The 17,288-nt window shown below is 38.4% G+C and overlaps 1 protein-coding gene across 3 annotated transcripts in view; it reads left to right on the top strand.

Moving 5' to 3' along the window:
- The window catches only part of LGI1 (leucine rich glioma inactivated 1), a 46,474-nt gene that overhangs the window by 12,790 nt on the left and 16,396 nt on the right, over positions 1-17,288 (top strand). For 2 of the 3 annotated variants that reach the window (XM_049855311.1, XM_049855313.1), the window contains exons 3-4: positions 12,243-12,314; positions 12,415-12,486. The exons of the other annotated variant lie outside the window; for it this stretch is intronic. In XM_049855311.1, the coding sequence (XP_049711268.1) occupies positions 12,243-12,314; positions 12,415-12,486 (144 nt within the window). The remainder of the gene's footprint in view (positions 1-12,242; positions 12,315-12,414; positions 12,487-17,288) is intronic. 3 annotated transcript variants of the gene reach the window in all.

Genomic DNA, 17,288 nt, shown 5'->3' on the forward strand with positions numbered 1-17,288 from the left:
CCAATGCAATAGTAATAATAAAATTTTGAAATTTAAAAAAATCTATTGTCAACTGGTAATTTCTAGAATACATTCTAAATACAGCAGCTTGGGTGGTGCAAGCAGTTTGTGATCGGCTGCTAACCTAAAGGTTGACAGTTCACACCTACGTAGCAGCTTCATGGAAGAAACGCCTGGCAAACTACTTCTGTAAAGATCACACCCAAGAAAATCTTATGGAGCAGTTCTCCTCTGTAATATATGGGGTCACCATCAGTCGGGGGGGCTGACTTGATGGCAGTTGACAACATTCTAAATACCTGTTGAAATCACATATGCAATTATAGATTCACTAAAAAATAATTTAAAAGACTTACTTATAGAAACTTATTAGATGCTTTACACAGAGATAAATTCATATTTCTAAATACTTTCATTTTAAATCTAAAAGAATAAAAATATGTGAATTGAGCACTAAACTCAATAAGTTAGGTGAGCAAAAGCTGCTTTAAGGAAATAGGGAGAAAATAAATTATAAAGAGTAAAAATAATAAATTAGGTAGCAGTGGCAGTAATAAATCTAAGATTTTGTTCTTGGAAAAATCCAATAAAATATCAGAAATTGAAGGAAGTAATGCTTACAAGCTGGGGAGGACTTAATTATTCAACGAAACACCTTGGGTGAATTTGAGTAAGTATTTAAAAAAAAAAAAAGAATAAAGGTAGCAAAAAGATAGAAACTACCTAGGTGCCCATCAACAGACAAATGGATAGATTCTGGTACATACACACAGTGGAATACTACGCAAAAATAAAGAACAAGGATGAATCCAGGAAAAATCTCATGACGTGGGTGAATCTGGAAGGCATTATGCGGAGTGAAATTAGTCAGTTGCAAAAGGACAAATATTGTATGAGACCACTATTATAAGGACTCAAGAAAAGGTCTAAACACGGAAGAAAACATTCTTTGATGGTTACAAGATGGAGAGGGAGGGAGAGTGGAATTCACTAACTAGATAAAAAACAAGAATTATCTTAGGTGAAGAGAAGGACAACACACAATACAGGGGAAGTCAGCGCAACTGGACTAAACTGAAAACTAAGAAGTTTCCTGAACACAACCAAACACTTCAAGGGACAGAGTAGCAGAGGTGGGGGCCTGGGGACCATGGTTTTGGGGGACATCTAGGTCAATTGGCATAACGTTTATTAAGAAAATGTTCTGCATCCCACTTTGGTGAGTGGCATCTGAAGTCTTAAAAGGTAGCAAGCAGACATCTGTTGTTGTTGTTGTTGTTAGGTGCTGTTGAGTCGGTTCTGACTCATAGTGACTCAGTGCACAACAGAATGAAACACTGCCTGGTCCTGAGCCATCCTTACAATCATTGTTATGCTTGAGCTCATTGTTACAGCCACTGTGTCAATCCACAGACATCTAAGATGCATCAATTGGTCCCAACCCACCTGAAGCAAAGGAGAATGAAGAACACCAAAGACACAAGGAAAATATTAGCCCAAGAGACAAAAGCGCCACATAAACCAGAGACTTCATCAACCTGAGACCTGAAGAACTAGATGGTGCCTGGCTACCACCAATGACCGCCCTGACAGGGAACGGAACAGAGAGTCCCTGATGGAGCAGGAGAAAAGAGTGGTGCAGAACTCAAAATTCACATCAAAAGATCAGACTTAGTGGTCTGACTGAAGCTACAGGAACCCCAGAAGACATGGCCCCAGACTCTCTGTTAACCCAGAACTACAACAATTCCAGAAGCCAACTCTTTAGACAGAGATTCGACTGGACTATAAAACAAAATACTCGTGTGCTTCTTAGTTCAAGTAGATACATAAGACTAAATGTGCAGCTCCTGTCGGGAGGTGAGATAAGAAGCCAGAAAGGGCTAGGAGCTGGCTGAATGGACATGGGAAACCCAGGGTGGAAAGGGGGGGTGTGCTGTTACATTATAGGAATTGCAGCTACGGTCACATAACAATATGTGTATAAAATTTTGCATGAGAAATTAACTTGAGCTATAAACTTTCACTTAAATCACAAAAAACAAAAACAAAAGTCTCCTAGATCGTTTAAAATAAAGAGAATGAAACTCCAATCCTTATGTTTTTTATTGATTCCTCTAAATATGTTTGATCTTAATATTATGGCTTGTTATTGGGCCAGATACACTTCAGTGTCCATAGTCCATTTACATTCAGTGTAATTATTGATAGGTATGTCATTTTGATGTATTATGTGTGTGTGTGTGTGTTGTTGTTGACAGCTGCTTTGTTCCACTTAATTTTCTGTGCTAAGCCATTTTTCTTTATGCATTTTCTTTTCATCTTTTTCATTGTTGTTGATTTTGTATTTGCTGAGTCTTTATGTTTTTCTTTTTTATTTTGATGTGTAGGATCGTGAGTTTCCTTTGTGGTTACCTTAATATTTACCTCCATTTTTCTAAGTTTAAACCAATCTTTTATTTCTAGATATTGCCTGGACTTCCTCTCCATATGAAAGTTCTATGACTACATTATTTAGCCCCTCTTTTTTGTTTTAATGTTGTCATTTACATATTGACATCTCTGTTTCCCTATTTTCAGCGTTTTAGCTTTGATTTATTTTTGTGACTTCCCTATCTAGGTTGGTATCTGGTTGTTTTGTCCTATGTTCTAGTCTTGGGTTGTTAGCTAATGTTATTGATTTGCTAACTGAAGAACTCCCTGTAGTATTTCTTGTAATTTGGGTTAGTTTTTAAAAAATTCCTTTAACTTCTGTGTATCTAATTTCACCATTATATTTGAGAGACAGTTTCGCTGGATGTATACATCTTGGCTGGCAATTTTTTCTCTCAAGTCTTTATGTATGTCATCCTATTGCCTTCTTGCCTGCATGGTTTCTGCTAAGTAGTCAGAGTTTAGTCTTATTGACTCCCCTTTGTAGATAGCTGCATCAGGGACGTTTTCTGCAAAAAAAGCTTCAACAATTCTCTCTGCATTTTCTGTTATCCCCCACTGTTCTGCTACTCCAGTCACTCGTAGGTTATTCCTCTTGATTGAGTTCCACATAATGCTTAGGGCTTCTTCATTTTTAAAAAATTCTTTTATCTGATATTTCTTCAAATAATTTGGCGTCAAGTGCTTTATCTTCAATCCCACCAATTCTGACTTCTGTTGTCTCAATTTTGCTCCTATGATTTTCTATTGAATTGTCTAATTCTGAAATTTTATTTTTAATCTTTTGGATTTCTATTTGCTGTCTCTCTGTGGATTCTTGCAGCCTGTTAAATTTGTCATTATGCTCTTGTATAACCTTTGTAACTTCCTCTATTGCTTTGTCTGTGTGTTCCTTTGCTTGTTCTGTGTTTTTCCTGATCTTCTTCCTGATCTCTTGAAGAGCACTGCATATCAATCTTTTAAACTCTACCTCCAGTAATTCCAAGACTTTCTTCCTCCAGGAGGTTTCTTGATTCTTTGTGTTGATAGCTTGCTGAAGCCGTCATGGTCTGACTCTTTATGTGATTTGATATTGACTATTGTCTCCAAGCCATCAGTAAGTTATTATATTTATTTATTTTATGTTTGCTTACTGTGTCCTAGCTTCTTGTTTTGTTTCGATATGCTCAAATAGACTGGTTGTTTGAGCTACTTTGATTATTGGCATCTTTGAAGCTCTCTAGGAGATTTTTTAAGTACACATAGGATAATGAAATGGATGGCCCACTCAACTATATTTAGAACGTAGTACAGTTTTATGCATCATGTGATAGAATACTTGTCTATAGAAAACAACAATTAAATTTATAATTCAAGCACTATGGTATTATTATTATCTTAGGGATTTTTTAAGCTTTTATAAGAACCTTATTATTGTAGTATAATAAACATATAAGAAAAAGTGCACATATCTTAAGTGTACATCTCAGCAAAGGAGCTGCAAATCGTAAGTGTATATCTCAGTGAAGGAGCCCTGGTGGCACACAGTTAAGTGCTCAACTGCTAACTGAAATATTGGCAGTTCGAATCCACCCAGTGACTCTGAGGGAGAAAGACCTCGTGATCTGTTTCTATAAAGATTGTTGTTATTATGCTGTTAGGCGCCATCGAGTCGGTTCCAACTCATAGTGACCCTATGTACAACAGAATGAAACACTACCTGGTCCTGCGCCATCCTCACAATCATTGTTCTTATTGTTGAGCCCATTGTTGCAGCCACTGTGTCAATCCATCTCGTTGAGGGTCTTCCTCTTTTTTGCTGGCCCTTTACTTTACCAAATGTAATGTCCTTCTCCAGGGATTGGTCTCTCCAGATAATATGTCCAAAGAATGTCACATGAGGTCTTGCTATCCTTGCTTCTAAGGAGCATTCTGGCTGTAGTTTGTCCAAGACAGATTCGTTTGTTCTTCTGGTAGTCCATGGCATGTTCAATATTTTTCACCAACACCATAATTCAAAGGCATCAATTCTTCTTTGGTCTTCCTTATTCTCTGTCTGGCTTTTGCGTGCATATAAAGCAAATGAAAACACCGTGGCTTGGGTCAGGCACACCTTAGTCCTTAAAGTGACATCTTTGCTTTTAAACACTTTAAAGAGATCTTTTGCAGCAGATTGCCCAAGGCAATGTGTCTTTTGATTTTTTGACTACTGCTTCCATGGGCATTGACTGTGAATCCAGGTAAAATGAAATCCTTGACAACTCCATGTTTTTTCCATTTATCATTATGTTGCTTATTGGTCCAGTTGTGAAGATTTTTGTTTCCTTTATGTTGAGGTGTAATCCATACTGAAGGCTGTGGTCTTTGATCTTCATCACTAAGTGCTTCAAGCCCTCTTCACTTTCAGCAAGCAAGGTTATGTCATGTGCATATCACAGGTTTTTAATGAGTGTTTCTCCAATCCTAATGCCACATTCTTCTTCATATAGTCCAGCTTCTCAGATTATTTGCTCAGCATATGGATTGCCTTTAAACCAGGCAGTATCCCCTTGTTCTGTTTGAATGACTGCCTCTTGGTCTAAATACAGGGTCCTCATGAGCACAATTAAGTGTTCTGGAATTCCTTTTCTTCTCAATGTTATCCGTAATTTGTTATGATCCACACAGTTCAATGCCTTTGCATAGTAAATAAAACACAGGTAAACATCTTTCTGGTATTCTCTGCTTTCAGCCATGATTCAACTGACATCAGCAATGATATCCCTAGTTCCACAGCCTCTTCTGAATCCAGCTTGAATTTCTGGCAGTTCCCTGTTGATGTTCTGCTGCAACTACTTTTCAATAATCTTCAACAAAATTTTACTTATGTGTGATATTAATGATATTGTTTCATAATTTCTGTATTCTGTTGCATCAGTTTTCTTTGGAATGGGTACAAATATGGATCTGTTCCAGTCAATTGGCCAGGCAACTGTCTTCCAAATTTCCTGGCATAGATGAGTGAATGCTTCCATTTGTTGCATCCGTTTGTTGAAACATCTCAATTGGTATTCCATCAGTTCCTGGAGCCTTGTTTTTTTGCCAGTGCCTTCAGTGTAGCTTGGACCTCTTCCTTCAGTACCATTGGTTCTTAATCATATGCTACCTCCTGAAATGGTTGAATGTCAACCAGTTCTTTTTGGTACAGTGACTTTATGTATTCCTTCCATCTTCTTTCTTCTTCCATCTTCCCATGTCCTTCAATATTGCAACTTGGGGCTTGAATTTTTTCTTCAGTTCTTTCAGCTTGATGCTGAGCATGTTCCCCCTTTTGGTTTTCTATCTCCAGGTCTTTGCATATTTCATTATAATACTTTATTTTGTCTTCTCAAGCCACCCTTTGAAATCTTCTGCTTGGCTGTTTTACTTCATCATTTCCTCCATTTGCTTTAACTACTCTACCTTCAAGAGCAACTTTCAGAGTCTCTTCTCACATCCATTTTTGTCTTTTCTTTCTCACCTTTTTAATGACCTCTACCTTTCTTCATGTGTGATGCCCTTGATGTCATCTCACAACTCACCTGGTCTTTGGTCATCAGTGGTCATTGTGTCAAACCATTCTTGAGGTGATCTCTAAATTCAGGTGGGATATACTCAAGGTTGTGCTTTGGCTCTCGTGGACTTGTTCTAATTTTCTTCAACTTCAACTTGAACTTGCATATGAACAATTGATGGTCTGTCCCACAGTTGGCCCCTGGCCTTGCTCTGACTCATGGTGTTGAGCTTTTCCATCATCTTCTTCCACAGATGTAGTTGATTTGAATCCTGTGTATTCCATCTGCGGAGGTCCCCGTGCATAGTTGCTGAAAAAAGGTATTTGCAGTGAAGAAGTTGTTGGTCTTGCTAAATTCTATTATATGATCTCTAGCATTGTTTCTACCACCAAGGCCGTGTTTTCCAACTACCAATCCTTCTTCTTTGTTTCCAGCTTTCACATTCCAATCACCAATAATTATCAATACATGTTTAATCAATTTCAGAACGTAGAACTTGGTAAAATCTTCAATTTCTTCATCTTTGGCCTTAGTGGTTGGTGTGCAAATTTGAGTAATAGTTGTATTAACTGGTCTTCCTTCTAGGTGTATGGATATCATTCTATCACTGACAGCGTTGTACTTCAGGATAGATCTTGAAATGTTCTTTTTGACAATCAATGCAATGCTATCCCTCTTCAAGTTGTCATTCCCAGCATAGTAAACCATATGATTTTCTGGTTCAAAATGGCTGATGCTAGTCCATTTCAGCTCACTAATACCTAGGATTTCAATGTTTATGCATTCCATTTGATTCGTTTTTCCTAGATTCATACTTTATACATTCCACATTCCAATTATTAATGGATGTTTGCAGCTGTTTCTTCTCATTTTGAGTTGTGCCACAACAGCCAATGAAGGTCATGAAAGCATGACTCTGTCCACATCATTAAGGTCGACTCTACTTTGAGAAGGCAGCTCTTCCCTTTTTGTATTTGGAGTGCCTTCCAACCTGAGGAGCTCATTTTCTGGCACTCTATTAGACAAGGTTCTGAGCTATTCATAAGGTTTTCACTGGCCAATTTTGTTCAGAATTAGACTGCCAGGTCCTTCTTCTTAGTCTGTCTTAGTCTGGAAGCTCAGCTGAAACCTGTCCACCTTGGGTGACCCTGCTGATATTTGAAATACCGGTACAAAGTTTCTAGTATCACAGCAACATGCAAGCCACCACAATACAACAAACTGACAGATTACAGCCAAGAAAACTCAATAGGACAGTTCTACTCTGTCACATGGGAGTCACTATGAGTCAAAATCTACTCGACGGCACCCAATAACAACTTGTCTCAATGATTTTTACAAACTGAACACCCTTGTTACCAGCATCTGAGTCAAAAAAACCAAACATTATCATTATGCCCCCAAAACCAGACATTATCATTACTACTTGTGTCTCCTTCCAGTTACTGCCACCTCTGAGTGCAATAATTATCCTGCCTTCTAGCAGCATAGGTTAATTTGCTGGGTTTTGTACTTTATGTAAGTGGAATCGTATAGGATGTACTCTTCTGTGTTCTGGCTTTTTTTCCCTCAACATTAGCTTTGAGAGATTCATCCATATTTTTACATGTAGTTGCAGTTATAGCCAGAGGTTTTAATTCCTGAAATCTAGTTCAACAAATATTATTCAACTATGAACTGTGCTGTAGACTCAAAAACAAATAGGGGTAAGTCCCTGTTGTAAAGAACATTCAGTGTGGTAATCTAGTAATTATCAGAATTTAATGCAAAGGAAATTCTTCTTTGTTTAACAAATATTTATTCAGTGCTCACTAAGGGGCAGACCCTATTATAAGTATAGGGGATAAGTAATGAACAAGCAGACAAAAATTCTGGCAGAAATCCTCTGTTTTTTTTCTGTCTTGGATGGGCAAGTTCTGCTCACTAATATCCATTCCCCACTCTATTTTTCATCTGATTCAACAAAAGAGGGACTAGTGATGAGAACCCATTTCTTCTGATGGGTTGAAGTGTGTGATTATGAAGTTGCTGTTCCAATTATGGCACGGTTGCAAACCAGTGAGCCTCGGAGTTATTTTATTCCTCTGTGCCCATTTCTGCCTTATTCCAATCTCTCTCTTCATCCCTTGTACCTTCTATACAGAGTGAAGCAAAAGTCTCCAACCTAAGAAAGTTCTTGGGTTAGTTTACCTGGTGTAGGCTGAGCAATCTTGTTGTCCTCCTGAACCTAAAGTGAGAAAACATAATCGCCAAAGTTGTGATTGAAATCATAAACCTTTGAATCTGAATACCTATGGGGCCTGAATATGCATCACCATTCACTAGTTACGAACTTTTCAGGCCCTAATGAATTACCTAAGTGTAAAGCCATGATATTAGAGGGACAATCCATTGCTCTAGAAAAATCTCTGGAACATTCTGGAGTAAAACAGTGGTTGCTTCACAGTTCAAAGCCTGGGAAACCTAGACAATTTTAGTGCCATGCTCTGTTGTATATGGAGGTAAAGGATTTAAAAGAGAATTAATCCAACACTACCCCAGAATTGATAACTTTTGAAGAAGTGCAAAAGATCACCTAATTTTGTTTGGCTGGTTCATTGTTGGTGGGTTTTTTTTTCCCCCATATTTTTGGAAAATTTTAGGCATATATAAAAGTAGAAATGATAGAAAAATACACTCCTATGTACTCAATTTTCAGCTTCAAAAATTATCAACTCATGCCTAATTCATCTCTAGTCCACTGCTGCTTACTCCTGATTATTTTGAAGCAATCTCAGATGTCAAATAAATTTTCATAAATTTTCTACTGATCCACATTCCAACACAACAACAGTCTTTAAAGAGATGGGAAAACTTATCATTAACTTTATATGGAAAGGGAAGAAGCCCAGGATAAGTAAAGCACTATTGAAGAAGAAGAATAAAGTAGGACAACTCACGCTACCTGACCTCAGAACCTACTATACAGCTACAGTAGTCAGAACAGCCTGGTACTGGTACAATGACAATTACATTGACCAATGGAACAGAATTGAGAACCCAGATGTAAATCCATCCACCTATAGTCACCTGATCTTCAACAAGAGCCCAAAGTCCATCAAATGGGGAAAAGACCATCTTTTTAACAAAAGGTGCTGGCAAAACTGGATGTCCATCTGCAAAAAAATGAAACAGGACCCATACCTCACACCATATACAAAAACTAACTCAAAATGGATCAAAGACCTAAACATAAAGCCAAAAGCTATGAAGTTCTTAGAAGAAAAAATGGGATCAACTCTAGGGGTCCTAATACAGGGCATTAACCCAACAGGATACAAATCACAACCAACAACATACAAGCTCCAGAGGATAAGCTAGATAACTGGGATCTTGTGAAAATTCAACACTTATGCTCATCAAAAGACTTCAACAAGAGTAAAAAGAGAACCTACAGATTAGGAAAAAATTTTTGGCTATTACAAATCAGACAAAGATCTAATCTCTAAAATCTACAAGAAAATCCAGCACCTCTACAACAAAAAGACAAATAATCCAATTAAAAAATGGGCCAAGGAAATGAACAGACACTTCACCAAAGAAGACATTCAAGCAGCCAACAGACACATGAGGAAATGCTCATGATCTCTAGCCATTAGAGAAATGCAAATCAAAACCACAATAAGATACCATCTTACCCTGGCATTACTGGCATGAATCTATAAAACAGAAAATAACAAATGCTGGAGATTTTATGGGGAGATCGAAACTCTTACACACTGCTGATGGGAATACAAAATGATACAACCTTTTTGGAAAATGATATGGCACTTTCTTAGAAAGCTAGAAATAGCATATGATCCAGCAATCCTACTCCTAGGAGTATATCCTAGAGAAATAAAAGCTGTCACACGAATAGATATATGTACGCCCATGTTCAATGCAGCATTGTTCACAATAGCAAAAAGATGGAAACAACCTAGATGCCCATCAATAGATGAATGGGTAAACAAGCTGTGGTACATATACACAATGGAGTATTATGCAATGCTAAAGAACAACGACGAACCTGTGAAGCATCTCATAACATGGATGCATCTGGAGGACACTATGCTGAGTGAAATAAGTCAATCACCAAAGGACAAATATTGTATGAGACCACAACTGTAAAAACTCATGAAAAGGTTTACATACAAAAAGAAACAATATTTGATGGTCATGAGGGAGGGGAGGGGTAGGGATGGAAAGACACATAATGGACAATAGATAAGCAGTAACTTTGGTAAAGGGTAAGACAGTACACAATACTGGGGAAGCCAGCACAACCTGTACGAGGCAAGGTCATAGTAGCTGCATAGACACATCCAAACTCCCCAAGAGACTGAAGTGCCGGGCTGAGGGCTGTTGGGACCATGGTCTCAGGGAACATCTAGCTCAACTGGCATAGCAGAGTTTATAAAGAATATGTTCTATATTCTGCTTTGGTGAGTAGCATCTGGGATCTTAAAAGCCTTTGAGTGGCCATCTAGTATACTCCACTGCTCCCACCCCTTCAGGAGCAAGGAAGAATGAAGAAAACTAAAGACATAAGGGAAAGATTAGCCCAAAGGACTAATGGACCACATCTACCATGGCCTCTACCAAACCGAGTCCAGTACAACTAGATGGTGCCCGGCTACCACCACTGACTGATCACAGTAGGGGGTCCTGGACAGTGCTGGAGAAAAATATAGAAAAAAAACTCTAACTCAAAAAGAAAGACCAGACTTGCTGGCCTGACAGAGACTGCAGAAACACTGAGAGTATGGCCCCTGGACACCCTTTCACCTCGGTAATACGGCCACTCCTGAGGTTTACCCTTCAGGCAAAGATTGAACAGGCCAATGGAACAAAACAAGACTAAAGGCGTGCACCAGCCCTGGGGCAGTGACTAGAAGGTAGGAGGGAAGAGGAAAGCTGGTAATAGGGAAACCAGGGTTGAGAAAGGAAAGTGTTGACATGTTGTGGGGTTGTTAACCAATGTCATACAACAATGTGTGTCCTAACTGATAAGAAACTAGTTCTGTAAACCTGCATCTAAAGTTCAATAAAAAATTTTTTTTTAATTTCTTCATACATTTTCAGAAAGTGAGATATAGTTTTAATCCCCTAATTTAACAGGCTCAGAGAGATGAAGTCACTGAGCTAGTTGGTAACTACAAAAACTAGTGGCAGTTATATTTAATCCCTTGATTTCAAAATTAAAATTCACGGGGTTGAGTAACAGAATATTGAACTTTATAGGAATGGAATCGTACAGTATGTATGAGATGCAAATTGTCAAATTATGTCAAACGTCTAGTCTGGTCCAAGACCACTATAGGATTTTAGAAAATAGCTACACATAAAATCACCATGTTCACCCACGAGAGCCTTAAAAGGTAAACGGAACATCACTTGAACCCATGGTAAATTTGTCATCAGTCCGTTTTAACCATATTTTCTACTTGAGTCAGCACATTTATAGAAATGAATTTTATAAATTAATACTCTTAAAAAATGCTTTGTATTATTTGGCTTAATAACACCTCTCAAGCCTCACATTCAGAAAACTGGCAAGTTCTCCTAAGAGTCCAACAGGGTGTGGAGACTGCTGGTTCATGTTCTTTTTCATCGCTAATTTCGAAACCAAATCCCTGTGGATTTTGAAAATGCGAATCAATTTGTCCAAAAGCAAGTGTTTTTCCAACTATTTAGCAATAAAACGGGCCTAAGACTCCTCCTAAGCCTCATTGTTTTCCATCTCTAACCAGTTCTATTTTCGAAGAAGGGGGTTAGTTGGTGTTCACTAGCCAGTACCAATGCCTTGTCTGCTATATTACAGCATAACCAGACATGGAGCTAAAATTTTCTAGGTTTCCTGGGCTTGGAACCCCAAAGCACGATTGTGTTGGTTCAAAACGCTCCAGAGGTTTCTCCAGCAAGTAGAAATGATTCTGGAAGTGTCTTTGTCATGAAAACATTCAAAATTTTGACTTGGCCGCTTCCCCTACCATGGATGCTCCAACTGTCCCTCGGAATGATACCCAGGGCATGTGATAGCCATGACTGTGAGGAGTGGGATGCAAAGCACCTCCTCGACGAGCATTTGGGGAGGAGATAATTGGAGGTTTAAGAAAAAAAAAAAGCTGCAAATATTACCTACATAAATAACACTGTATAAGGCAGACATCCAGACACTTTTCTGTATACAACCCACTCATTTCTCTGAGAGATAAAAGCAGCAAAGATTGACAATCTGGCAGTTTAACCATTTTCATTGTGTACTTTTCTGGGCAGGTTATTCACATCGAACTCCTTTGATGTGATCAGTGATGATGCATTTATTGGTCTTCCACATTTAGAGTATTTGTAAGTAAAAAGACTTTTTTGTTTTTAATCGTAATGATTCATGACCTTGTGCTTGCTGGTTCCTACAGCTGTCTGATAAAAATATTATAAACTGTTGCAGATTCATAGAAAACAACAACATCAAGTCAATTTCAAGACATACTTTCCGGGGACTCAAGTCTTTAATTCACCTGTAAGTATAAATGTTCCTATTACTTTTTTTTTTAATTAACTTTCATTAAGCTTCAAGCGAACGTTTACAAATCCAATCAGTCTGTCACATATAAGTTTACATACATCTTACTCCGTACTCCCACTTGCTCTCCCCCTAATGGGTCAGCCCTTTCAGTCTCTCCTTTCGTGACAATTTTGCCAGTTTCCCTCTCTCTCTATCCTCCCATCCCCGCTCCAGACAAGAGATGCCAGCACACTCTCAGGTGTCCACCTGATATAATTAGCTCACTCTTCATCAGCATCTCTCTCCCACCCACTGACCGGTCCCTTTCATGTCTGATGAGTTGTCTTCGGGGATGGTTCCTGTCCTGTGCCAACAGAAGGTCTGGGGAGCATGGCCGCCGGGATTCCTCTAGTCTCAGTCAGACCATTAAGTATGGTCTTTTTATGAGAATTTGGGGTCTGCATCCCACTGATCTCCTGCTCCCTCAGGGGTTCTCTGTTGTGCTCCCTGTCAGGGCAGTCATTGGTTGTGGCCGGGCACCAACTAGTTCTTCTGGTCTCAGGATGATGTAGATCTCTGGTTCATGTGGCCCTTTCTGTCTCTTGGGCTCTCAGTTGTCATGTGACCTTGGTGTTCTTCATTCTCCTTTGCTCCAGGTGGGTTGAGACCAATTGATGCATCTTAGATGGCCGCTTGTTAGCATTTAAGACCCCAGATGCCACATTTCAAAGTGGGATGCAGAATGTTTTCATAATAGAATTATTTTGCCAATTGACTTCGAAGTCCCCTGAAACCATGGTCCCCAAACCCCCGCCCTTGCTCCGCTGACCTTTGAAGCATTCATTTTATCCTGGAAACTTCTTTGCTTTTGGTCCAGTCCAGTTGAGCTGACCTTCCATGTATTGAGTATTGTCCTTCCCTTCACCTAAAGCAGTTCTTATCTACTAATTAATCAGTAAAAAGCCCTCTCCCACCCTCCCTCCCTCCCCGCTTTGTAACCACAAAAGTATGTGTTCTTCTCCGTTTATGCTATTTCTCAAGATCTTATAATAGTGGTCTTATACAATATTTGTCCTTTTGCGTCTGACTCATTTCGCTCAGCATAATGCCTTCCAGGTTCCTCCATGTTATGAAATGTTTCAGAGATTCGTCACTATTCTTTATCGATGCGTAGTATTCCATTGTGTGAATATACCACAATTTATTTACCCATTCATCCGTTGATGGACACGTTGGTTGCTTCCAGCTTTTTGCTATTGTAAACAGAGCTGCAATAAACATGGGTGTGCATATATCTGTTTGTGTGAAGGCTCTTATTTCTCCAGGGTATATTCTGAGGAGTGGGATTTCTGGGTTGTATGGTAGTTCTATTTCTAACTTTTTAAGAAAACACCAGATAGATTTCCAAAGTGGTTGTACCATTTTACATTCCCACCAGCAGTGTATAAGAGTTCCAATCTCTCCGCAGCCTCTGTAACATTCATTATTTTGTGTTTTTTGGATTAATGCCAGCTTTGTTGGAGTGAGATGGAATCTCATCGTAGTTTTAATTTGCATTTCTCTGATGGCTAATGATCGAGAGCATTTTCTCATGTATCTGTTAGCTGCCTAAATATCTTCTTTAGTGAAGTGCGTGTTCATATCCTTTGCCCACTTCTTGATTGGGTTGTTTGTCTTTTTGTGGTTGAGCTTTGACAAAATCATATAGATTTTAGAGATCAGGCGCTGGTCGGAGATGTCATAGCTGAAAATTCTTTCCCAGTCTGTAGGTGGTCTTTTTACTCTTTTGGTGAACTCTTTAGATGAGCATAGGTGTTTGATTTTTAGGAGCTCCCAGTTATCGGGTTTCTCTTCGTCATTTTTGGTAATGTTTTGTATTCTGTTTATGCCTTGTATTAGGGCTCCTAAGGGTGTCCCTATTTTTTCTTCCATGATCTTTATCGTTTTAGTCTTTATGTTTAGGTCTTTGATCCACTTGGAGTTAGTTTTTGTGCATCGTGTGAGGTATGGGTCCTGTTTCATTCTTTTGCAAATGGATATCCAGTTATGCCAGCACCATTTGTTAAAAAGACTATCTTTTCCCCAATTAAGTGACACTGTGCCTTTGTCAAATATCAGCTGCTCATATGTGGATGGATTTATATCTGGGTTCTCAATTCTGTTCCACTGGTCTATGTGTCTGTTGTTGTACCAGTACCAGGCTGTTTTGACTACTGTGGCTGTATAATAGGTTCTGAAATCAGGTAGAGTGAGGCCTCCCACTTTCCTCTTCTTTTTCAGTAATGCTTTGCTTATCCGAGGCTTCATTCCCTTCCATATGAAGTTGGTGATTTCTTTCTCTATCACCTTAAAAAATGACATTGAAATTTGGATCAGAAGTGCATTGTATGTATAGATGGCTTTTGGTAGAAGAGACATTTTTACTATGTTAAGTCTTCCTATCCATGAGCAAGGTATGTTTTTCCACTTAAGTATGTCCTTTTGAATTTCTTGTAGTAGAGCTTTGTAGTTTTCTTTGTATAGGTCTTTTACATCCTTGGTAAGATTTATTCCTAAGTATTTTATCTTCTTGGGGGCTACTGTGAATGGTATTGATTTGGTTATTTCCTCTTTGATGTTCTTTTTGTTGATGTAGAGGAATCCAAGTGATTTTTGTATGTTTGTCTTATAACCTGAGACTCTGCCAAACTCTTCTATTAGTTTCAGTAGTTTTCTGGAGGATTCCTTAGGGTTTTCTGCATATAAGATCATGTCATCTGCAAATAGAGATAATTTTACTTCCTCTTTGCCAATCCGGATGCCCTTTATTTCTTTGTCTAGCCTAATTGCTCTGGCTAGGACTTCTAGCACAATGTTGAATAAAAGCGGTGATAAAGGGCATCCTTGTCTGGTTCCCGTTCTCAAGGGAAATGCTTTCAGGCTCTCTCCATTTAGAGTGATGTTGGCTGTTGGCTTTGCATAGATGCCCTTTATTATGTTGAGGAATTTTCCTTCAATTCCTATTTTGGTGAGAGTTTTTATCATAAATGGGTGTTGGACTTTGTCAAATGCCTTTTCTGCATCAATTGATAAGATCATGTGGTTTTTGTCTTTTGTTTTATTTATATGGTGGATTACATTAATGGTTTTTCTAATATTAAACCAGCCTTGCATAACTGGTATAAATCCCACTTGGTCGTGGTGAATTATTTTTTTGATACTTTGTTGTATTCTACTGGCTAGAATTTTGTTGAGGATTTTTGCATCTATGTTCATGAGGGATATAGGTCTGTAATTTTCTTTTTTTGTGGTGTCTTTACCTGGTTTTGGTATCAGGGAGATGGTGGCTTCATAGAATGAGTTGGGTAGTATTCCGTCTCTTGCATCTTTATCTAGTACTTATTAAGCTAAACTGCATGACATTGCCAATATTAGACTGTTTTTGATCTAGAAAAATAGCAATGCCATATGATTCATCCTAAATAGTCTCTAGGATGTGCCACACACTTTACAAGGAGTAGGGTTTACCAAGATGAATGAGATCCAGTTCCAACCTAGAGGAGCTCAGTGTACCAACAGGAATTAGAGAACCAAATATTTCCTTACTGTCTTTGTCCCCAGTTTATGTTCTGCTTTCTAATTATGCTGTTCTTTAAGGTGTAGTTCCTTCCTTTCTTCCTTTTTTCTTTCTACCTTTTAAGAAGGGGTGAAGTAGAAAGATTATGAAACCCATATATTTCTCTGATTACCAGCTTAGGACCTCAAATCCATTTTCTATTATTTATCACATATAAATAAATCTGACATTTATTTGAGTCATGAATTGCCTTTTTAACATTTTTGCCTTCCAAGTGTACTTTTCTCCACCTCAGGCCAGTTCTTCCCAATCAAGGGCAAACATTCAAGCAGTGAGGCATTGTTACCTCACCCTCTAACCTGTGTGTACTGCAGGAACAGTTTGCAAAGCTTTTTCATATTCTTGACCTCATCATAGTCTCACAATAGGGCAGTAGCACTATCCTCATCAATAAATGAGAACACAGAGGTGCACCCTTAATTTAAGGGCTCCCTAATTTTTTTTAATTAGTAAGCAGTAAAGCCAGAAATTTCCACCAGGTGTTTCATGAGAATCTAGTGCCCTGTCTACCATATTAGCTCTAGCAAGACCAGAAAGATTTTACTGAGCTGGTTGGAACATGATTTGAGAAACAAATATAAAATATATATATATATATATATATATATATATATATATATATATATATATATATATATATATATATATATATATATATATATATATATATATATAAAGGAAAAAAGGGAAGATCCTGTAGACAGGAGCCTAACTCTCGCTCTTAGTCCACAAGTGCAGATAGTTGGGATTAGACATAACCTTCTAGATTGGTCTAACATTATAGTTGCTTATAGGGGCCAGCTGAGCACTTATATAAATTTAGTTAGTGCCTGAAGAAACAATGAACTTATCTCATCTTTTTATATATCTACCTCAGGAGATTTATCTACTAAAGATCCCTTCCCTAGCAAGGTCATGGAAGCTCCACAGACACATCCAAACTCCCTAAGGGACGAAATTGCTGTGCTAAGGGCTGTGGGGACCATGGTCTCAGGGAACATCTAGCTCAATTGGCATAACATAGTTTATAAAGAGAATGTTCTACGTTCTACTTTGATGAGTAACATCTGGGGTCTTAAAAGCTTATGAGCGGCCATCTAGGATACTCCACTGGTCTCACCCCTTCGGTAACAAGGGAGAATGAAGAAAGCTAAAGACACAAGGGAAAGATTAGTCCAAAAGACTAATTGGCCACAACTGC

This window comes from Elephas maximus, chromosome 16 (assembly GCF_024166365.1).
Source record: "Elephas maximus indicus isolate mEleMax1 chromosome 16, mEleMax1 primary haplotype, whole genome shotgun sequence".
NCBI lineage: Eukaryota > Metazoa > Chordata > Mammalia > Proboscidea > Elephantidae > Elephas > Elephas maximus.